This window comes from Stegodyphus dumicola, chromosome 8, assembly GCF_044657685.1.
Source record: "Stegodyphus dumicola isolate Sdum_Otavi_A_Nest chromosome 8, ASM4465768v1".
Taxonomy (NCBI): Eukaryota; Metazoa; Arthropoda; class Arachnida; order Araneae; family Eresidae; genus Stegodyphus; species Stegodyphus dumicola.
In genome coordinates, this window is record NC_140775.1 from 184,098,759 (window position 1) to 184,123,742 (window position 24,984).

The window sequence follows — 24,984 nt, forward strand, 5'->3', positions numbered from 1 at the left end:
CTGTTGCATGCATTTGTTCAATGTTCAATGAGCCAGACAAATCATTAAACAAATGTTCCACTTCATGTTGAATCAAATAATATTTAAGGGTACAAACAGAATCACAAGGAATGACATGAGAATTCACAGACCTTTTTGGCTTTTGAAGCAGATTTGTGGAGAGAAGCAATGCTCAGTTTTCAGGATGAATGCAGTTTTTGTTTCTTCTAAGAAATATAAATTTCATAATTTTTGCATTAAAACCTGTTGTTAACTATATTCAAACTCTGAAATTAAAGAGGGAAACATAAAGTATTTAGTAATTGAATATTTTTGAGTTCTTTGGATCTCTCTCTCACTTAGCTTACTCTTTAGTTTATATACTACAGTAAATATTCGGTATGTATATATAATAAAGAAAACAGAAACAACAAATTGTCTTTCACATTTTTATTTTTGAACACATTTTTAGTTAATTATATCAAGTAATTAAATTTCATTCTAAATCAAAATTTGAGAACAGTATGCTCAATTAAATATGTAATAAACAGTTTTGAAATAGTTAAATCGTAAATTCTTCACAATTTCGTTATCAGCCACTGTATTTGTCAATCTATATATCTTCAGTATTCTCGGAGGACTTCCCACAATTTGGTCCACTGTGGAGGTGGTTGTTTTGGGCAATATTCATTGATGGTTGATTTCTTGGAAATACTGGTCAATTTTAGAATTCTCATGAGAAATTCCCTCCATTTTTAAAACTTTTAAATTTATAAATAATGAAGAATTTTTAATATGGTGTGAAGATACATTGAGCATGTATCAGCTAAAATGTAAAGTATTTAAAATGAAAAAATATTGATACAACCGACATTGCATAAATTTTCTGGAGAAAATATAATATGAACTTTGATAATTAGTATTACTACTTTAGAAGTGTTAGTAAATTTTATGTTATTAAAACTTTTTTTCCTAGTTTATATTATTAGATTTGTAAAAAATTCATCTTTGTGTTATTAAATTTACAGAAAGATTTGAATAATCTGTTTTTCTCAGTGTATTGATTAGATTTGTAAAAATTTCATCTTTGTGTTATTCAGTTTACAGAAAGATTTGAATAATCTGTTTTCTCAATCTTTGTAACTCCAGTAAAAATTTTAACTCTGTTGAACTTAATTTAAAAGGTAATGCTCTTAATAAATATCCCTGAACTGAAATCAAACTATAAAATTTTTAATAAAGTGTTCATGCTAATTCAGGTTATTTTCATTTTTTATATAAACCCTGCCCTTTTTATTTTTCATATTTGTATGTTGCAGCATAAAATAATAGATAAGTGTAATGAAAATTTTACATATTTCATATCAGTTCAGTTGATACAATGTTACTATTATTTCTGTAACTGAAATCCACAGGAACAAAATCTTGGAAATTAATTCAGAAGAATTTTAACTTGAGGTTTTAAGATTTTATACAAAGTATTAAAAAAATGAGTTACATTGGTTGGCACGACTCCATAGAATTGCACAACTAGAGTACTGCACATACAGAATAAAACTAATGCCTTTATCTTCGTGCAGAAAAATTCATTGTGGCAGTGTTTAAGAGGTGCATCATACATAGCACAGGAGCAAAATCTTAAGTGGAAGTGACTCTGTTTAAAATACAAGAAACTTCTTTGACAAAATATCTGTCTGGATTCACCCACGAATATGAACATATATGGGGGAAAAAGCAGTGTCAGCTCCAGTCACAATTAAATGGTACCGGCAATTTGAATGTGGTCGCAGATATTTTACTAATGCTAATCAGTAAAGGAAATCCATCAACAAGGATTACAAAAAGTACTATCCTGCAGATTAACGAAATAATTTTCAATAATTACAGAATAATGGCCATAGAAAATACAAGAATTTGATGTCTGGACAGCATTTTTTCAAGGCGATACAAACTATGGCTCAACGATGAATCTATCAGCTGGAGCAAATTACTGTTATCAGGGGATGGAATGTTTAGTTGAATATTCCAACAAATAAAGACAGAATGATTATATTGAAAAATATCATGATGTACCATTGTTGTATTATGTAGTGTGGCAATAAAATTTTGAATCAAATATGACTTTCTTTTTGAATCTCCCTCCTAATTGCCTTGATGGTTGCTATGGTGAATAAATCTTTTTGCTTGACATTGAAATCCAGGAATCTTACAGTAGTTCTTAGTCTTCTAAAATTATTTCATTCTACCACCGTTGTTAGTTAGGAAAAAACAAATCATCTAAAATCATATTCTATTCTGACTAGAAAGCAAAATCACAATTTTCTAGTTAGGAGGTTACGGGGGAAATACTATTTCTTAGATCTTGTAAATCAGTTGAGAAAGAAGTATATAGTACTTTGTGAATTGGTTGAAAAAGGATTATTTATTTCTAGTACTTAGTATTTTCCTCCTAAGCATTCTTAGCATATGATTTATAAGTTTTTGATTTCTGGCATTAAGGTATAAGATGGATGTACAGTGGAAAAGAATTAAAATTGTGACCACTTTCCTAAAATATATAGCAGAATAATATTAATGGATCTCTGACTCTCTAAATATAAATCTGATAAGTTTTTCCTTTAAGTTCTTCTCTTTAGAAATGGTATATACCACTCCCAGTTTTCAAGCAGCAACATCGGTAAAACTGGTAGGAATGCACAAGTAAATAAAGTATGCATGCTTGTGCATGAATATTATGTAGATCTTGCTCATAGCTTGGTACATGCATCTTTTTTTTATTTTCTGTAATGATATAAAAAGTGTAGTGTTAAAAAACAAAAAAACCCTGAATTTGTGTATGTAAAAATATCTGACAATCTTTTATTGTCCCAAATTTATTTAATATGAAAGATACATTTGAGAATTTTTTTATCTGTGCTGTCTTCTTAATGCTTCCTCATGGTACTGTGGATCTCAGGTGTTTAGTTCTGCTTTTGTAATGAATATGTCCTTTTAAATCTTAAGCAAAGCATGAGTACTGAATTAAATTATTTATGGTATTTATCCTAAGCTTGTTCTTATTTCTTAAATTGATATCTGTTGTAATGATGTTTGCTGTGAAACTGAGGTTAAAGCCTATGTTAAATAAATATGCTCGATTCTCAGTCCAACAAGAAGAAAAATGATATGTAAAATTAATATTGCACTAAATACATAAGATTTGAATAAATGAAGAGGGGGAAAACTGGCACAAAGAATTCAGTTCTTTTAACTAATTATTACAATGCATATCTTTTAATAATTCAACATAATATATGTTCTTTTGCCAGAGTTCTCCCTTCCTCTGAATAACATTTAGTTTGAAAATATATTTTTGCAATAAAAAAAAAAACATGAATTAATTTTTTTCCTTAAAATATTGGTCCCTCTGCATGTACTTAATCCTTTGATATGAAAGTGATATATATTTAACCTACGTTGGCAGTTGACAAAAATTGAATTTTTCACTTCAAATTAGAATACTTCTGCGTTTTGGAGAATCATGCAATTGTATTTAACAATGTGTAATGTTTTAGATAGGTTGCAATATAAAGAATAAAAGAGGGACACTACATGTTAGGATTTGCTGAGAATAAGAATCAGTTTTTGCTATCCAGTTAGGTATATAAATGTAAATTATATGGAGACAAGAAGGCTGTTATTTTAAAGGGGGAATTCTAAATAACTTCTGTTGCTCCCCTCACCAAACAAACAAGCACTATCCTTATATGAGAGTTTTATTTCAGACATTAATAATATTAATTTTAATATCTAAAGTATTTTGAATAAAAATTCTTAAATTTTCTGAAAGCAAAAACATTATTTATTTTAAATTCATTATGTTTTATGAAATGTAATAACCATGTATGAAAAGTATTTAAGATTTTATAAAACAAGCAGCATTAGGTATGGATGATTAATCAGATATAGTTAACTAGTTCAAGTTTTATTTTGCTTATGATTTATGTGCATTTTGTTCAGGAATTATTAAAATTCCTGCCTTAGAAAATAAATATTGCAACCCATTTGGAATGAAACAATTTGTAATATTCCAGAACTCTGATCTTGGATCACATACCTCTAAACTGTTTTATTTATGACTACTTTTAAATTCATTAAGTACTAATTATTTGAAAATGATAAAAGTGTGCATTTTAGAGTTTAAATCTGCTTTTGAATGATATTAAGTGTGCTTTAGTCTTAAAAATCAGATTTTTTTTTAAATTTTAATTGTAAATATTTCTTGTTTTTTTATTTTAATTGTTAATATTTCATTTCCTAACAAAATGAAATTTTAAAAAAAAGTGACTTTTTTTGTGCTTCAGGATGAATAAGCAGATTTGAAAATTCGGTCAACTGTTGAGATCATAACTATATAAAAAATATACTTTTTTTTATATGAAGTGATGAAATTAGTTTTTAATTACTGTAGGTATGTGCTTCATCTTAAAATCAGACTGGTTATTATTTCAAATGTAAATACTGCATTTTCTAACAAAATAGGATTAATTTAAAAAAATATACTTTTTATATGAAATGAATGATTAATGAAATAGTTTTAATTAACAAGATTAAATTAGTTTTAAACTGCTGTAGGTAAAGTGTTATGAAATAGATTGATTTCAATGACTGAAGTAATCAAGAAAGTTTTTAATACACGATTCGTTTTTAATGAAGTAATTCATTCAGATTCTTTCAAATATATTTGCTATATCATTTGTTTGTATATTTCTCAGGTCAAACTTGTATTGTCACTTGTATTTTAAATATGCTATTAAATTTCATATGTATGGCCAGTTTTCGTTTTAAGTTATTTATAAATAAATGGTTATATAGAGCTCAGATTTTTATTGTTGTTACTTTACTTAAACAAAATTAATGATTATTTATTTTACTATATTTTAAACACTAAAACTTTGTTAATAGTCACCTAATGAAAAGTTGTACATTAATCTCAAATTCAACTATATTTCTTAAACCGTAAAAATATTGATATTTATAAGGACTCGCACTATAATTAAAAGTTGGATACTTAATGAAATTGTGAAAATATAAATATAAAAAAATACTGCACACAAAATTTCTTATGTGACCAATACATTCTAAATGTATTAAACTTGCAACACATTGATTTCATAAAAAAATTGCAGTATATAATTCTGAAATAATATAACTACATCAAATAAAAAGAAGGTTCTTATCGACATCAACTTTAGCACAAATATTTTAAAAAAAGATAACCGGTACGTGCTGAAATTTTTTTATATGCTCATTGTAATTACTACCTTTATAAGTATTTTTTTTTTTTTTTTTCTGAAATTTTGCTGTTTTTAGAAAGAAATCTTATCTTTAACACAACATATAAATAACAAATTCAAAACCATTTCTTAAGTCTAAAAAAACAGTTCAAATATAATGATTGCAACAAATCTGCAAGACTTCTTCAGAGTAACTTTTTTTTTAAATTTTTTTTTAAAATCGACTAGGGTTTCTTTTTGTTAAAAGTGGAAAGAAATATCTTCCACTGAATTATGCGTATTGCCTTATGATGAACTGTGTAATAGTATAGGCACAATCATAATGAATATTTTCATAAATAGTACAAACTGACACTTCATTTTTAACTTGCATGCTTTTCATTGCAAGAATCAGTAATAGTTGGTTAGTTTGAAGTAGCCAATTCTTTATGAGCATTACCATACTGAAAGTTTGCAAGTCAGTTCACCACTAAGCCAATTCTGCATGAGCGTTATCATACTGACAGTTTACATTCAAGTCATTTCTCACTAAGCCAATTCTTGATGTTTTTATAATGAACGTTTCCATTGTATATAATCATGATTGTAACATTGTATAATTTTGTTATTTTTGAAATTAATCATAGTGGATTCATTCTAAGTAAAAAAAAAAAAAATCGCAGATATGAATTTTGTGCCAATATATTGTAACTATTTTCCACATTTTATTTCTGAGCTGAAGCTACAACTTTTTCATTTATTTTTTAATTTACAGAAAAAGTAAAATTTGAGCAGGAAAGTATGCATTTTAACTCGTGTAAATAATCTGTATTTATCTAAATTACTTCTTTTTTGCAAACATATTGTATTTTCTATTCCAAACTCTTCAAATAATGCACGCATAATGATTAATGCTTAGGGCTTTCACTGGAAATTTATATAATACAATAATCTATTTCAACTGCATTATGCAATTCTTATGATCTTTCATACTTTCAAAAAAAATTTAAACTGTAAAATACAGCTTCATTGCTCTGAAGCAAAGTAATACCTGTTATGTATTGAAAGTCAATTAAATACTATAAATGGAAGGAAGTTTTTTTTAACAAAATCTAACTGTTATTCTCAGTAGGTTGGTGGAGATTAAAATGCTTAACATTTAACGTGATATTGTAGATTTTAAGGCAACGTTCTCAGGTGAGTGTGAATTACATAAAAATATAAATAAGTGTTAATTGAAGTATTAGAAATTCCAAATGCTTTCAAATGCATATTGGAAAAATTTTAAATAATAATAGTCAAATTTATCAGTATCATATGGACAATTACTTTTGTTTTTCCTTTTTATATCTCCTTAATGTGGCAGAATTTTCAATGTAAGAGTGTTTGAAATTAAGCTCCAATTTAACATGTATGGCTAAACTCTTTTAGAATATTTAAAGTAACTGTAACATATTTTTCTAATATTAGTGCCTTTTTGGAAGTTTTTATTAAATGAGATATTTTTTGTGATATTCTTTAAATATTTCTGGAATGGAAATTAAGAATTCAAATTGTCTCTGATGCTGTAAATATTTATGTATTTGATTTTAAGTAACACATCTTTATTTTTAGGAACGATTTCTAGTAGCCAAAGCTGACATAAATGAACCAACACCATTTCTATGGAGAGTGGATAAAGAAACTAATATGCTTCAACGTTTTGAGTGGTTTGAACAGGATGGCTTGCTTCTGTATCGCAGTACTTACACTGTAAGTTGAATGGTTACATGCAAAATTATTTTAAGTTTCCATATTTTAATGAGAACAAAACTAAATTGATTTTTTTTAGATCTTGGATGTAAATTTTTCATAACTTTGAAATATTAATATATATATCCCCTTTTTATGTCTGTATTGTAATATATAGAAAGTATGCTTAAATTTTAGTTTTGATTTACTGTTTTCTTTAATATTGGTATACTTGTCTTGCCTGTGTTAATTTAGAAAATGAATGTACAAAGTTGATTTATTTCATGAAGTGGAATATTTTTTGGTCCATTTGTGTATTACAAGAAGTGTTTTAACGAATATAAAATACGCAGGGTAAGCAAATTACTATACTGACTCAAATGTAGGATATGTTTTTCTCCTTAGACTGTTACCTGAAAAGCTATGTTCATCTGAGGTAATGTTAATTTTTTAAAATCATTTATCCCTTTGAGGAAAAGTAAAGTCCGAGTAATAATACTTAAAGGTATGCTATTTATGCCTCACCTTTCTTAAAGATATAACATACCTAGACCAAACACCTGAATTATTTTCTTTAAAGAATTTTATCTTTTTCATACTCTGGTTGTTTTAAGCCAGTGATAGGTAAAAATTACTATTTGGAATGACTGATCTTTTAAAGACGTAATGTTTTTGAAGGGAGGGGGTATAATAGTTTTCCACATATATGATAAATTTTTTTAACTTAAAATTATTTTTATTTGTCTTAATAAACTGAACATTAAAAAAGTGTTCAGATATGATTGCTGTGATGAATGTGAAATCTCAGTCAGAAAAACCAAGATACAAAATGGAAATTCTACAGCAGAGATACAAAATATTTTATTTTAAAAAGTCCCCCCTTCCTTCTAGTGAAATTTAATGAAATTAAGGTAAAAAGTATAAAATTAAGGTAATAAATTTTGAAAAACTTATGGAATATTGTTTAAAGTTATGAACAGGAATGTAAACATTCTAAAAATTTCACTTTTTATATATAGTAAATTAAAAAAAAGTGCTGCCCAGTATCATCTTAACCAGTTCTGGCTCTCCCTAACATAGAGGCAGCTAAGGAGCCTCACTCTTATGAATGTGATGAATTTTCAATTTTAATGACTTTTTAGTGTTGTGCAGTTTTTGCGATATAAATGGATCTATTATACTACAATATATTATTACCCATATTTTTTTACAGTATTAGACAAAATTTCTATTATCTATTTATCCATCATGGCAACAGATTAATGGATAACCCAAATTTCACTATAACAATGAATAAATGTGAAATTACACCGATAATTAATTACATAGTCAGTCATAAAAGCAAACACTGCAGTGACCTGTGTTAAAATTTTTTGAATACAGGTAATTTGAATTATATTTGGTAACTCTTAGACAGTTGAGTTATTATCAGTTGCATGATTAGAAACAAAAAATGGATTATTTTTGAAGAAGGAACTTATACCTAGCGAATTATACTTAACCTATTATCCTTTATCAAGAGAAATTCATGCTTCATAAAATCTCCACCGTTTTCTTGAATAATGGTAGCTGGAAAAAAATATTAGAGAACTTCTGTTAGTCTACATACAGACATTCTCAATCACTATTACTTAAAAATCAGCAGCTTTTTTAGTCTGATTTTTTAGGATTTACAGCAATGAAGCAATAAGTATTGCTTGTTACCCAAAAAATAGGGGGAGGAGAGAAATGCAACTATAAAAGAAATTACTGTTATGCCAGTTTTTTTCCTAGACTTATGCTACTTTGAAAAAGTATTCTTTTTCTTCAGAAATGTAACTCCTTGTTAATATTATAAGGCATTTTAATGTGTGATTTATGAATTACATTGATGTAAAATGTAACTAATAACAGATATAAAGTATGCCCTTGTATTCAGTTTCTTAAGGGTTATTTATGACTGATGTTAAGTACTTATGAGAATAAAAAAACAGTTACTCTTTAATTTAATTTAATATTATATCAAACTTATAATGAAAATAAGTGCTTAATAAAATGGTGAAGCTCTTGAAGGAACATTGAAAAAATTTAAGAAGAAATGTTATTTACTTTTATTAGTTGAAATCAGTCGTTCTCAACCTTTTTTGCCCCATGCATCCCTTTCACCATTGCTAAGTTATGCCCCACTTCCAAAACTTAAAGAATACATGTGTATGTTTATTTAGATTTAGATTATATTTTTTATGTGTTTTATAAATTAAACAACACAAAGTGTAGGAAATGGTTTTGGTAAGTACCAAAACTTGAATAAATTAGTTTTTCATACTCATAAATTAAAATGAAATACTTAACAACTAAATAAAAGACTGACCAAAACTATGAAATTCTGCTCTGGTTGAGAACCTCTGGTAAATGTAAATCAACTTCACTGCTGTAAATTTAGTTGCATTGTTTTTTTCCCTTCTTGCAGTATGCAGCTTGGAATGAAATATCATTTTCAAACTATGTGACAGCCAATGTGAAGATTGTATCGCATAATCGTGTAGTATTTATAGTGGAATACTTAGGTCCTGCAGTGAATGAACCTGTTGAAGAGTAAGCATTTTATTAATTATGAATATAAATGGCAGGTTTTTAAACTGTTTTTTACTTACCTTTGCAAACTGCTACTTTTGTTAGTTATAGTTATAAGTACTATAATAATTTGTTATATTACTGCACACATTTTTCAAGGTTGTTACTTATCATAGACAATCAGTGAAATAGTGAAGAAAGCTATCTTATCTTTCTGAATAGTATGATTGTTTTAATCCCTGAGGCCACCAATAAACTTAAATTTGAACCAGTTTAAGTATTCAAGTTTAACCCACGGAATACCAGTCTTCTTTTCTGTTCTTACAATATATTTTGAAGTACATCTTAAAAATGCATGCAATTGCATGGAAGATATAATAAACATTAAAGCATATCTTGAAAAATAAGAGGTTTTAGTGTGTTGTGTATATGTTCTGTAACCAAATATTTAATTTAAAGTTTTTTTTTGGGGGGGGGTGCCTAAAAAATTAAGATACTCTGGGAATCTATCATAATTTCAAAGATAAAAATTATGTGGAAATTAGCTGCTTTAAAATCCTCTACTAATTTCTAAAATGCATATTGGCTTTTGTAATACAGTATAACAATGAACAGAATCAGAAGATAGTTAATATCATAACAATAGCAAGTAGCTAAATGCTTGTTGAAAGGGAAGAGCATTTTCGTCAATATTATTTAATTTTTTTTACTACCTATACTATAACTGAAGCCCTTTTATATTACAGATGCCATATAAGATTCATATTTGCAGCATAGCCATATGCGGTAGCAAATGTGATACAGTACGAAATACTAAATCTGGATATTGAAATCCAGAATGATCTAATATTGGGACCTCCAGATTACCAGCTAAAGAATAAATAAGTAAAATAAAATTTTCCCTTATAAAACTTAGAAATGGAGATTATAATACTCAACAAAAGAAAGCAGTTTACTGTAAATGGAAATTTTGTCTTGACTAACTGATTTATACCTGTCACTTTCAAACACTTGCAGGGTAGTGAGTTGCATTGCAGCTAATAATAATGTATTAATATTGTATTGATACTGGCCAAGATCACACTTTTGGCCCTTGATTGGCCATAAGAAAGAGCCGACCAGTGCAAACTCTGCTTCCTGGTACCTCCCTAAATAAATTTAAAAAAAAAAAAAAATACCCAGTACCTCTTGTAAGGTCTGAAAATTTTGCTCTCCCTTATTTTTACCGTTTGATGCTTTTCTAAATTATAAAAACCTTCTGCCGCTCGATGCAGCCATATCAGCTCTGGTGTTGGTTCTGTTGTTGATAGGGTTATTATTCTTCTATACAATTAGCTAAGTTTTAATTTTGCCATGTCTACATGTCGTTGCTGCCTAGCCAGTATAGTTGTTAGTGATGCTGATTGTCATACCAGTGAATCCAGGTTCAACTCCTCGAGAAGGCATGAATGTCTATGAGCATATAGTATCTGAAAATATATAGTAACAGAGAAAGTTGTAATAGTTGGTGATAGAGAAAGAGGGTTGAAGTGGGAGATCCTCAAACCTTTTCCCCACATACACTTTTCTCCCTCAAATTGGGGTAGAACCTTAAGAGCAGCTAGATCTCAATCACTTGTACTACAGAGGTGCTGGCCTAGCTTCTACTTGTACTTGTCAACATATTATCTTACTAGATTTAAACTGTTGATCTAAAATCCATATATTTCTGACTTTTATACTGTATTTGGTAATTTCAGGAATATAACAGTATTGATTTTTGTACTATACCATGTTATTTCTCAATTACAGCAGTAAAGCGTGTTAAAGGCCATCTTAATTATTATACTAAATTAAAATAGGGGAAAACCACAACTATAAGACTGCCAACTTTTATGAATTTTTCACAATTCGTACGAACATTTTAGATTTTATGGGTAAAATTCACTTTTATTTTTAAGATGCTAAAAGCTGTGCCATTTTGGCAGTTTCTCATCAAATTTGTATATAAAATGGGTGATATTCTGATTAAAGTTTGAATTCATCTTCTTTATTTGGAATATGAATTCTGTGGTTTTGCGTCAGTAAGTTTGATAACTTATCTGCATTTTAGCAATTATACCAATAGTTTTTCTAATTTTTTTTTTATTCAGAGGTTTATGAATTTTCTTATATTTTTAACAAATATAGTAATGTTGCAGTATCTTCAAAGTAGCATAAAATAAAACATTATTTCTCTCTTAATCTTTCAAAATAGCTTTTTCTTTTTAATTGCACACATTTTGGAAATCTTTAATCTAAAATTAAAATTTTAAAGGCTAATAACTGATATAAATTACAGTTTTAATGTCATTCATCTATTTTTCGATTTTTTGAAGTCCGTTGTTTTTTGCATGCAACTGTTTTACATTTTTCAGATATCTTACTTTTTCCTGTAAAATTCAATTTACTTCTTTATGAATTTTTATTGTTATGAAGTTGGCAGTTGTGTTGTTTTTTTAACAAAACTTGTCAATTTCAAAGGGACACTGACCCGCCGTCAATAGGAGCAAAAGAATTTTCAGTAGAGGCAGAGAAAATAAGCTGAATGAATAGCAGATCAGTGAGAAAAGCAAAGAGAAAATGTACATCACGTAATCATTGAGAAAAAAATAACCGAGCTGTATTTTCTTTCTGCCAAGAACTTTTGTTTCAGCTTTTGATAAAATTTGTGTCAGTACTTGTTTTGCCATGTTACTGTTAAGCTTTGTTACTGTAAAGCTTTAAATATGGCTCTGAAAAGTTAAGGGGAAACTAGTTTCCATGATAATTCCTTATTAATTTTAATATGTTTTTATCCCCTTTCCAGAGGCTGCTTGTCAATTGATTGTTTATATAAGTTAAATATTTTGCAAAATGGAGTTAATATTTGGGTCTCCTTGAGTCTTGCTGAATGTATTATGCATGATAAGATACTTATTTCAGTTATCTTGAATCTTAGAATATTTAGTAGATTACAAAAAATATTTTTTTAGATTTCCAGATGAAAATGTAACTGCCCCTCCTGACCCCTTAAGAGATAATTTTGAAGTCTTCCTACAAACACTCATCAGTCAAGCTCTGGATCCGAATTTTCTGTCTGAAATAACCAATGAAAATGGTAATGTTGTATTCAGGCACTTTTATTTGTTACTTACTCTCTTTTAGTATATCAGCATAGAGTAGAAGAAAGAAATAGAAAGTAGCATAGAAAAGAATAGTTATATCCAGGATCACTGCTAAAAAATAATTCTTATATGCTCATTTTTATATGCCATATAAGATTACTATTTAAAAAATTTAATGTTTCATTTAATCAATTTTATTCCCAAAATAACGTAAATTATCATCAATTCAAGTACACTATACATATATATATATATATATATATTAAAATCAAATTTTTTGTTAATCTTCAATCATTTTTTAAAATTGTAAGCTATACATGTGTAAAAATAAATGACAAAATAAAATTCATGGTGTGCAATAGTATAATCAGCTCCCTTCCCTTTTAAAAAAGTTACTCAAATTATTCTATCTGCGAAGTATTTGTAATCCTATGGCTGATAATTACATCTAAGACACTTTTCATACATATGAAAAACCAATTGGTCACATGAAAAACCAATTTTGTTATATCATGTTTATTGATAACGTGAATGCAGTATTCATAAAACAAACCCAGATTATTCTATTCTTTTCAATGTTAGGGACAGCCTTTTTGTGAAACAAGAAGTCGTTAAATGTTTCTTATTACCAAAATGCTTTGGCTGATTAATGAGCACCTTTTCACATTCTTTGTGCATCTAGAAGAGATTATTTCAGTACAAGTAATGCACTAGTTCACCAACACTTGGACATGATTCAATGTATACTTGCCTGAATTCCAGAACATCCAACTACTTCCATGGTCTTCAGATTTAAGCTTTGCCAACACTTTTAAGATACTGTTGCACATAATATCAGATTTGAGAATCTGTTATTTTACTATTATAAAATTTAGGATGGTTATTACAAGCAATGCTGTTGCAAGTATGATTTTAATTTCTTCAACATGTACAAGCATGCTTTAACTAAATAAAAGGTACATGCTCGATCTATGAAGTTTTACTGTTTTATTATATTTGCATTTCATAGCCTATGCTTAAAATTTGCATTTCATAGCCACGTGCTTAAAAATTTGTGATACTTAAAGAATCTACAATTTTTTTGCAGTTAATTTTTTTTTTTTTTTTTTTTTTTTTTTTTTTTTTTGAGTGTTTGATTTAACTTGTAGTTATAAATATCCTACTTACCTTCTAAATTATTTACATATTATTTCTTGCTTTATTATAATGCATTTTAAATTGCACTAGATTTTTATTAATTTTTTATAAGAGTTCTTAAATGAAATATTTTCAGATGAATACTTCCTAAGTAACATCAAGGAAATCGAGCAAGTGAGTGAAGCTAAGAAATCAACTTTATTGAAAGATACATGGGATGAAGAATTACAAAAATGTGCAAATACTTACCCGTGTCTGAACATTTTGGACAGTATTACAAATGAAATGAAATGTCAGGTATAATATATGTTTATTCTTTTCAAATGATTAAAATATTCTTATCTATCAAAACATATTAGAAGCACTTTTTAGTAAGTAGTGTCCTCCATAAGCACTTTTTAATTAGTAGTGTCCTCCATTTGGATTTAGTGAACTTTCGTTGTGTCTTGATAACATAGATCAGTTGCCTTCCAGTGCACGTTCTTCTCTGGTTCCATTTGATCTTTTTCAAATCAGAATAAATGATTCAGTATAATTTTAAACCATATTAAAAGTACCAATAGAACAGATCAATATTTTCAGTGAAGTGAAAAAAATTTTTTGAAAAGAATGCCATATGTATAAAAAAGTTCTGAAACTGTTCTTGTAAGCTTATATCTAAATCTAACCTGATCTCTAAAATGTAAAACGATTGCCCATGGTTCTAAATGGTGCTGTCCTTCTGTAGAGGATGTGCCATAAAAGAGTTAATTGTACTTTAATTAAGATTTTTTTAATTTACTTAAATGTAAAACTGTATTAGGCTTATTTTTTTAAATGAATTTCAAAGTACAATTTGTATCTTTTATACATTGTGAATTTTTTTTAACAAAAATTATCTTTGGTTTAAAATCTTTTTCAAACTAATCCTCTACAGGTATGTGACAAGGAAAATGGAATTAAATTGCTTCAGTTTTATGGACAACCCTACGACTTGACAACACTAGGATCGGTTGAAATGCCTTTAGCTACTAAAACCCAATTTAATGCCTGCTGCAGGTGTTCTGCCACAGTTTCTCTGTATAATCGCTTACATCATCAGAAGTACAATTTTTTCATAAAGTGTCGTACAAAGGTAATGCTTTTTTTTAATATTGTACTGTTCTTAAATATAAGACGACATTCCATATGAGATAAAACTATTCAAGAATAAATAAATTAAAATAAAGGGTAATTTAAAAAAAGGCTTTGCATCATCAAATGAGTACATATCATTCCTTCAGATAAAATTTAAGTATTTTTTAATGTTAAACTTGATAAGTGATAATTTATATACATATGTAAATTTGTAAAACTTAAGATTTGTGTATATAAAATGGTTTGTGGCTTTCAGATGCCTAAAACTAAACTAAAATCAGTGGTACAAACAGAGAACCATGTCTGGCAATGCCCTGATATCTGCTTTCTAGACAGTGGGCTCCAGGTTGCTTGTGCATCTTAACCTGGACAAATGGTCAGCGTGTCACAGGACCCGCTGGTATTTAGTCTCAGAGCGAACTTGGTATTCATATTATCGGCCCATTTTAGGGATGAAAGGTTGAGACAACCTTGCCCAGCCTAGGAATCGAACACCGAACCTGTGGTGCTGCTGCGCAACGTCTAGCCACTGTGCCACAGGGCTCTTTTCAGATGCCTATTTTAAGGAAAAACATCGTCTTATATTTGAGCCAATTCAGCGTTTATATCATGTCATGATCTGAAATATTTATTAATAAATTGTAATTTTGCTGTACTTCAAGAAATAGGAAACAAATCATGCCTGGAATATCAAGTTACAAATATATTTCATTTTGTTACTTTTAAAACAGTACTAGCAAATAAAAAGAGAAATGATATTTAACAATTTTAATTAACTGCCTAATTTTCATGCTTAAAAAAAGAAATTGATGAATTGAAACTTCTTTTATACATATATTGTAAATGGACACTGTTTATTATCAAAACAGTATTTCAACTCAGAGGAATGTTTAGCAATATCAGAATATTATTATTTATTGGAATGCTGCAAGCATTATCTAAGGAAGGTACCTCTAAAATCACTTGAGTCAATGACATCCATTTGTGACACGATCAGCTTAACCATCAATCTATGGCACTGAGGTGCACAAGTTCTGTCCTCAACCAGGCACCATGAAGTTAAAAAGAATAGCGACTTTCACAGGCACCCTTTATTGGCAAGCAGCACCATTAAAATATCATTCTGTACAGGCCTAGGAACAACTTGCTCATTATACCAATTATAGATGGCATCATGAGACCAGCAAGGCCTAAAAATCACTTGCGATAACGACCCAAACAAATCACCACTGCATTTACTTTCTTTGTATTCATAGGTACTGTATTCAAGAGCATTCAACTTTTAAATTGAGGTAAGGCTGGTATATTCTAAATACCAATGTTACACTGCACAATTCAGATTTTTCTCAATGATTAAGTATATGGTTTACTTGCTGAAAATAAAATATGTAATTAAAAAATACAGCTAGAAATAATGGAGTAGTGCCAGTTTTTAAGTATGGTGACGATTAATAAAATATGCTGATAGGAAATATAGGCAACAGAATTTGCAATTTCCTTAAGAATAACTTTTTGGGCAGAATGTATCGGGACTAAATCGTAATTTTTAATAAAACTTGTAATTTTTTTTACCACTTCCTAGCTTTTTGATATTACTGAATGTTTTGGATAACTTTTTAATTAAAATAATTTACTTATAGCTTTTAGATTGATTAATATATGTAATTGTTATTCTTTAATTTCTTTATGCTGTTTTATTTTGACAGATGAATGAAGTTAAAGGAGATAGTGAAAAAATTGAGTCACATGTTTTATTGGAGGACTGTCTGCAGGATCATGCCTGGGTCAATACTGTAAGTAATTTTATCTTCATACTTCAGATAAAAATATTTAATGATGAAAACTAAACATTTTAAATAATTTATGTAACATTTCATAGCAAATCTACAAATGGTATATGGCCATAATAAATATGCTTCTGATAAATGTTAATTATAAATTGGAATGTAAGAATTTTGAAAATATGCTTGAATTTCACAAAAGCAGTCACATCAGTTACTTAATCACATGTATTTTAGTTATTGAACAACATTTCCACCCTTTATTTATAGCAGTAATTGGTAGCCTATGATGTGTAGTGATTGGTTCATAATTTTAAAATGTAACTTCAAATGATTTAATTTAAATTAAACTTAATATGGAAATTTATGAAAACAATTTCTACACTATGCTTGTACAATTTATCGATATATATATATATTCCGGCATAAAATGCGCACCTCTAATTTCAAACTACAATTTTTAATTTTTAGGTACATTCTCCATTTAAGGTACACCATTTTCTATATAAAGAAATCTGAGATACATGTTCAATGCTCTTATATAATTTGAAACCATTCATTTGAAGATATTGCCTACGTGCTCGAACAATGGTATACTAAATTGCCATAAGAGAATAATACGTGTGCGAGAGAAATGTTTAAGGGAGTAAATAATTCAGCAATAAGGTTGGGTTGTATTCAGTGAAGGTGGGCACAAGAATGTTATTATAGGATTTCAAGATAAAGGAGGCATAATTTGGGGTAAGAACACCCTTCCTACCTGAATGAATTTGGAGTCTGATGTTTTCTTTTTCTATCATCATTTGAAGCAAACATCAAAGGCTTTAGAGTAAATTGAATTTGCTTTAGTTGAAATACAGTTGATATAGCGTTCCTTTTAATAGTAAATATTGCTCCTACTAAAACAATACAGTGCTGGTCTGAAATGCAAAGTCATTCACTTTGCAAAAGAAAATGGGAATCTTGCTGATGTTTGGGTGTTGGTGAAAGATAAAACAAATGATTATAATTTATTTGTGAATCAGAGTAACAATGATGGTGAAGATGAAACAGATTAGTTGATATGCTTGAAGATACAATGGAAGGCGAATTTTTTGTGTTATCCGATAATGAAAATTTTTAAGTTCATAAGGTATGTCATTTCTTTTAAGTAATTAGCACTTAGGTACATGAAAAAATCTAAATTTTGGATGCTAAATTTTCCTTATTCTATCATTTTTATATCCAACATATAGCGCGGACCCGTAAATTCCTGTCTTATTTTTTTGTTTTAGACATGAGTATTACATGCTGGAATATATGGTGTGTATCACACACAGAGTACGCAGCTGATAGGAAACATGTTAAAATTCTTTAATATATTTTCATTGTTTTCAAAAAGTATTTTTTTTAAACCATGAGATTTTCTTAACTATCACATATACTGTTAATTCTTAAAGAATTTCATCCCATTCTGTTTATAATAATAGTTGCATATATTATGAATATATTCTGAATTATATCTAATTTTACATAAAAGTAATTTTGAAAAACAAGCTGATTTTGAGTTGTTTTGGCTAGGGCTCAGTAAAGACAAAAGTTTAGACAAAATTTTAAAAATTTAATGCTTTTAAAATTATTGATTCTATACAGAAAAGTTTTAAAGTATACTCTTGTATTTAATACATGTTACATTTATCTGAAGCATATTGCAAAAAATAAATATGAAGGCTGCTCTGAAAGTTTGAGTAGAGAGATCAGTATTCGAAATTAAAAAAAAAAAAAAATCAAAATCTACATTAACTTCTTTGAGGAATTAGATACCCAGAATTTTTAAGAAGTTGTTAGTCAGAAGTTTAAATGCATAGACCATTCCAGTCAAAAACGTACGTTAGAATATCAGAGTATATTAGAATGAGATTTCCAAAGCTTTCAGCACCATTCTTTTAAATGAATTTATATACTCTAATTGCTATCTGATATTCAGTGTGTTAGGAAGAGCTATATGTACAATGCTTGAAATGAGTTCATATGCACTTTTTTTATTGTGAAATAAATGTTGTGGGCTGTGTTATGTCTGTCTTGAATAAAGATGACAGTATGGGCATGTCTAATTGTATAAACCTTCGTTAAAAAATGCAACAATCACTTTCATTCAGTTAGGCATGTTTACACTGATGATGCCTAATTGAATAAAAGTGACTGTAGTCAGTTAAGTTCCAAGTGGAGAACCAGGGAATTTATCAAATTCAAACCTCCAATGAAGCAAAACAAAAGAAAATGTTGTATAGCATCAACATCTAGAAATGCCCTAATGGGTAATAATTACTAGCTGCACATTATATAGTATAAATTACTTATAGAATGCACTACTGAGGCACTGGTATGATTTTACTCCTTGCTTCTGTTTTTTCCTCTTTGAAATTGCAAACTTAGTTTTTGTCAGTTGGATATGTATTATACAGGAAAGTTTAGCTGTAAGAGGCCATTCACATTAGGGATTATTTTAGCTAATGGAGCCATTTGGTAAGCTCTTTTTAATGTAAAAAAAAAAAAAAACATTATTTCTTTAGTTGAAAAGTCTGTACTGCCACATGTAGCAGAGCTAGTTGATACATGGAATAGCACCATTAGCTCAGATTGGGGGTTCACCCCAATCTTAACAGCCCTTTACAGCCTTGAAATATTTCGAGCACTTTGATTACACTCACCATAAAATACTATTTCCGTCTATTTTTAAATGGATGGTGGCACATCATCAAAAGATTCGATATAACGTTCATCCATGTCATTTATTTAAGCATGCAGTTAATGATATCCATAGTTTAGTTCCTTATTCAGCTGTGATACACTTACTTTGGATACTCAAGTGACTATGAAGATTCTACATGACGTTTCTATTTCAAACCTAAGCACAGCATGGATGATTGAAGTACCTGAATACATGTGGGAAATTTTATGATGGTTATTTCTTCTTCACTTGACAAAAATATCATAAAATACGAGAAATTGTTTAAAACTATGCTTGTTTCAAAGTACATGTATTCTGAAATTGATCTGCATACAGTGAGGAAAAACTTCTGAATATTGCATATCAGCTGCACAACATCAAATATTAGGAATCAAAATCCTTTTGGATTTTGTACATATTATTTGATGCTCTGCAATTTTAAATAACTGAACATTTTATTTTATTTAAGTCTGTTTTTATTATTCAATTTTATTTTATTCTACGAGGGCTATCCAGAAAGTAGATTACGTTTTGGAATAAAAAAATAAACAAAGTATAGGAAACAAATTTTATTATATACAGATGAAAGCCAAAAGCCACACTCAAATACTACTTTTCTACATAGTCACCATACAAATTAAGGCATTTATCGTAGCGATGTACGAGCTTGGAAATTTCTTCGTCGAAAAATTCGGCCGCCTGCGCCTTCAACCACTTCGTTACCTCTTCTTGCAGCTGTGCGTCGTCATCAAAACGCTGCATAGCCAGCCACTTCTTCATTGCTGGGAATAGGTGGAAGTCGCTCGGTGCCAGGTCGGGACTGTACGGCGGATGAGGAAACAACTCCCACTTAAAAGATTCAAGAACTTTACGAGTGACATTTGCCGTGTGGGGCCGGGCGTTGTCGTGAATCAACAAGATCTTAGAGCTCAACATTCCTCTGCGCTTGTTTTGAATTGCTCTTCTGAGTTTTTGGAGAGTTTGGCAATACCTTTGAGAGTTTATTGTAGTGCCTCTTTCCAGGAAGTCCACCAAAATTACACCTTTTCTGTCCCAAAAAACAGTCGCCATCATCTTCCTTGCCGACATTGTTTGCATGCATTTCTTGGGTTTTTGGGGAGAACTTGTGTGCCCCCACTGCATTGATTGCAATTTCGTTTCACAGTTCACATGTTTCACCCATGTTTCGTCACCAGTAACGATGCGATCGAGTAAAGAGTCACCATCCTTATGGTAAGCGTCCAAAAAGTTCAACGCTGCAGCCATTCACTGATTTTTGTGGTCCTCTGTCAAGATTTTTGGAATCCATGTTGCACAAAACTTGTGGTAACCAAGCTTTTCGCTGATGATTTCGTGCAACAAACTTCGCGAAATTTGTGGAAAACTCAAAGAAAGTTCCGTTATTGTGAAATTTCGATTTTCACGGACTTTAGCATCGACTTTTTCGAGAAGTTCGGCGGTCACTATGCTGGGTCTCCCACTTCGATCTTCGTCGTGAACATTGGTTCGGCCATTTTGAAATCTTATGACCCACTGACGCACTCCACCTTCAGTGATAATGTTGTCCCCATACACTTCACGAAGCTGCCGATAGATTTCTATCGGTTTACAGTTTTTTGCAGTCAGAAACCTTATTACTGAGCGCACCTCGTGGGATTTTCAATTAACGCAGACATTTCAAACCGTCACAGTATCTGAACGGAGCACAGCACGAACCTCTCACTAGCACGGCTAGATGCAGACTGCGCTGCGCAACGCTCTGACCCCAAGATGGCCGCGCTAGCCCCGCCCCTAGCGGACACAGACGGAAACGTAATCTACTTCCTGGATGGCCCTCGTATTATTACATTTCTCGTTTATTTTCTTCTAGCAGTAGAAGCTTAAAAAAATAATTTTATGATAATGGATCGGTTAAAAAAGAAAATGGTTTTGCTTCCAAAAGTTTTTTTCTACCATAGTTTAGGCAACAAATTTCTTCTTTCATTAAACTCCCTTCAGAAAAGTTTTTAAAATTTTTATAAGAAAATATTTACTTAGTATTTCATTTTAAATATATATATGTATAATCTCTTTCATGCTACATGTAACTAGTAACATTATTAGTAAATATACAGTGGATGGACAAAAATATGGAAACACCTTGTGAAATGCATGTTTGAAAAGAAAGATTGATTTTAATGAAATATGTAGGTGGCGCTAGCGTTTTTGACTACTGATGCCACCTATACAACTTCGTAAATGTGCTAAACAGTTCAGTTGTTGTCAGAGTACTGTTATGTGAGGTTGTCATTGCATTATGTCAGAGTTAACAGACTTCGAACGTGGGCAAATTGTTGGAGCACGTATGATAGGTGCTTCCGTAAGCAAGGTAGCCGAGGTGTTTAGTGTTTCAAGAGGTACTGTATCGAAGATTTATTTCGTATATTTGAAAAGCGGAAAAACATCATCTGCTAAATCACAGCGCGGACGAAAGTGTGTCCTGGGTGATCGTGACAGACGATCATTAAGGGCAATTGTGACGAAAAATAAGAAGACCACAGCTGAAACAGTTACTGCTGAAATGAATGTTGTGTTACCGAACCCTGTGAGTACCAAAACAATTAGAAGGGAGCTTCATAAACAGGGAATTGCGGGCCGTGCTGCAATTGAGAAGCCATTCATCAGTGATGCTAATGCCCGTAACAGGAAAAGGTGGTGTTTAAGTCAGAAAGCCTGGACTATAGAGCAGTAGAAGCGAGTAATATGGTCTGACGAGTCTTCTTTCACATCGTTTCCCACTTCTGGCGAGTTTACGTCTGGAGAACGCCATCTCAAGCCTATAATACAGACTGCTTGTTGCCAAGAGTGAAACATGGCGTGGGTTCTGTTACGGTTTGGGCAGCCATATTCGTGGTTCTCTGCTAGCCCCATGACCGTGGTTCACTGCTAGCCCATGTGTCGGGGCACATGACTGCCAAGACTTATGTGAACATTTTGGCCGATCAAGTTCATCCCATGGTACACACTTTGTACCCTGATGGTGATGGTGTCTTCCAAGACGACAAAGCCCCTGTTCACACAGCTCACATTGTCCAGGACTGGTTTTCTGAGCACGAGGATGAGTTGTCCCATCTCCCCTGGCCACCACAGTCACCAGACCTGAATATTATCTAACCTTTGTGGTCTACATTGGAACGGAAAGTGCGTTCTCGTTATCCACCGCCAACATCGTTATCTGAACTTGCCACCGTTTTGCAGGAAGAATGGTATAATATTCCCTTGGCAAACGTACAGGAACTGTATTTATCCATTCCGAGAAGACTGCAAGCTGTTTTGGATGCCAACGGGTTTTCTACGCCATATTAAGCAAAGAAACATGTTTTTTTAAAGGTGTTTCCATATTTTTGTCCAACTCCTGTTTATATAATATGTCCATTGTGTAAGTTGATTCAGCTTTTGAAGAAGACATTTCTTGACTCAGAATATCAATTTATATGGTGGAAAGTAGCTTTTGTGTTTGGTTTAACAAATTAACTGAGTGACTTTATTTCCACAGCTTTATAGCGAACTTGAGCAAACGTGGAGGGAGTGCGAAGAAAAGAGCTGACAGATCATTACCCCTCGAAATACTGGTCCTTCGGAGTTCACTCGTAGCCGAACTGCACGAATGTGAACTGTGGACTCATCAATATGGCTGTACTCCCCTGACTAAACTGCCATCAAGCTATTGTATATTATGTTACATCATGTCAGCATTTTTTGCATTTAAGAGTCATCTTCCTTTTAAAAACGATCATATTTCACTGGCGTTGAACTTGCATTTTATAGAATAATCTATATATATAAATATATATACTTTCGCAGCTGGACTTCTATTCTTGCAGTGTTAAGAAGAACTTGTATTTGCTGGTGATATATAAACCATTCGTTTATCGACCTGTACATTATCATAAAATCTTTGTTTAATGTTTTTGTCCTCAGGTACTGTGTTTGAACGTTACTGTAAATTGTTTGAGTTTTAGGCTTCTTAATTATACATCTGTTTTCAGATTTGAACTATACTTATGTTGATGGCATGCAAAGTTCTGTTCTAAAAATACGTTTAACTTATTTTTAATTCAAAAATTGTGTCGAAATATAAAAGTAATTTTGATATTTAGCAAAGGGATTGCTGTACAGTAAAAAGTTACTATCTGTGTATGTACAGAAAAAGTTTTAAATGCCAAAACAAACCATGGCATAAAGTGGTTCCACTTTTTGTTTCAAAGTGTTTGACTGTTGAAAATTTTATTAAAATATTATCTGTATAAAATAATCTGCATTTTTTCTCTTTTCTTCTCTTGCTCGTCTTACATTCATGCTACACTAAAATACTATCAATGATTGCTAATTTTACTGATAATCATTCACATAACTCATTCTCTCGAAAGTATCGAAACTTTTTTTAAGTCATGCAGCGAAAATCCGTACTTCAAATATGTTTTTTAATAATTCTTATATTTAATTACAATGAATGCACTAGTAAATTACACAATATAAAAACATGTATAAAGTTATTGTAGTTCATCCAGTTTCTAAAACTATACATTTCTCTTTATAACCACTTAAAAAAAAATAATGAAGCAAAATAAAATGGTTAAATTTATACATTTTGAATTCATCATCTTGGCGTTTTTCACATTTCCATTGATAGATGATAACGAGATTGCTGCTACTAATTCATGAGAACAGACGCTTCACAATGATAACTCTTTTACAAATTTCACGTACTGTCACTTGTTCCTGCACATGAAGCGCGAGCTTGGTGGCAAGCACTTTGGATCTGACGATGACACAAAAAATGCTGTGGAGTCGTGGTTATCAAAACTGGCGGGAAGTTTCTTTGACGATGGTATACAAAAACTGGTCACCCGCTATGACAAGTGTTTGATCTTTGGCAGAAACTATGTTGAAAAATAGTTTAAGACATATATTTTCATGTAAAAATAAAATTCCATTCGAAAAAATTGTTTTACTATTTTTTTTTTTTTCTTTTTTTTTCAAAACGGTACTTAGTTTCCGAATATGCCTCGTACATTGCTAAGGTTTAAGAACACCTATAAGATGCAGTTTTAAGAGCGGAGTTTATAATTCGATCATGGGTCTATGAAATCTACCAAACAATGAAGGTGATGATATTAATTTCTTAAAAAAAAAAAAAAAAAAGAGAGAGAGAGAGAGAAACACGGTGGCATAACAGCCCTAGTGGGCCACGGCCTGCAGTGCCCAGAAATCTGTTTTCTTGACCTTGGGCCCCGAGTGCATCAGCATAAGCCCTGGGCAAGTGGTCAGCTTGTCGCAAAATGCCCGATGAGTCTCCAAGCAAATTTGGTACTCATTTTATCGACTCGTTCAAGGGATGATTAATTTCTTACAAGAAAGAGTATATATATAATAAATTACCAAGCAACCATCATTGTTCTAATTTTCATGACATGAAATTTTATTTGATTCAGTTTGAAGAGCGAACAGTGATGTTCAAAAGACATGAAACTGATAGGGCTGATCTAAGGAACTGACATCAATAAAGTTTTGAATGGAAAACCTTAACATGGCTGACATTACTGTTACAGAGTAGG

At 30.6% G+C, this 24,984-nt stretch overlaps 1 protein-coding gene and 1 long non-coding RNA gene across 3 annotated transcripts in view; one reads left to right on the top strand and one right to left on the bottom strand.

Moving 5' to 3' along the window:
* The window catches only part of LOC118187187 (uncharacterized), a 59,179-nt gene extending 35,498 nt beyond the window's left edge, over positions 1-23,681 (top strand). For both annotated transcript variants that reach the window (XM_035357385.2, XM_035357386.2), the window contains exons 5-11: positions 6,849-6,986; positions 9,415-9,539; positions 12,512-12,636; positions 13,917-14,077; positions 14,697-14,894; positions 16,603-16,689; positions 22,923-23,681. In XM_035357385.2, the coding sequence (XP_035213276.1) occupies positions 6,849-6,986; positions 9,415-9,539; positions 12,512-12,636; positions 13,917-14,077; positions 14,697-14,894; positions 16,603-16,689; positions 22,923-22,973 (885 nt within the window). In that variant the 3' untranslated portion in view covers positions 22,974-23,681. The remainder of the gene's footprint in view (positions 1-6,848; positions 6,987-9,414; positions 9,540-12,511; positions 12,637-13,916; positions 14,078-14,696; positions 14,895-16,602; positions 16,690-22,922) is intronic.
* Positions 8,302-9,455, bottom strand: LOC118187189 (uncharacterized). The gene is made up of 2 exons (XR_004757901.2): positions 9,316-9,455; positions 8,302-8,534 (listed from the first exon to the last, which is right to left on the bottom strand). It is a non-coding gene; the product is annotated as an uncharacterized LOC118187189 (long non-coding RNA).
* Positions 23,682-24,984: the final 1,303 nt, after the last annotated feature.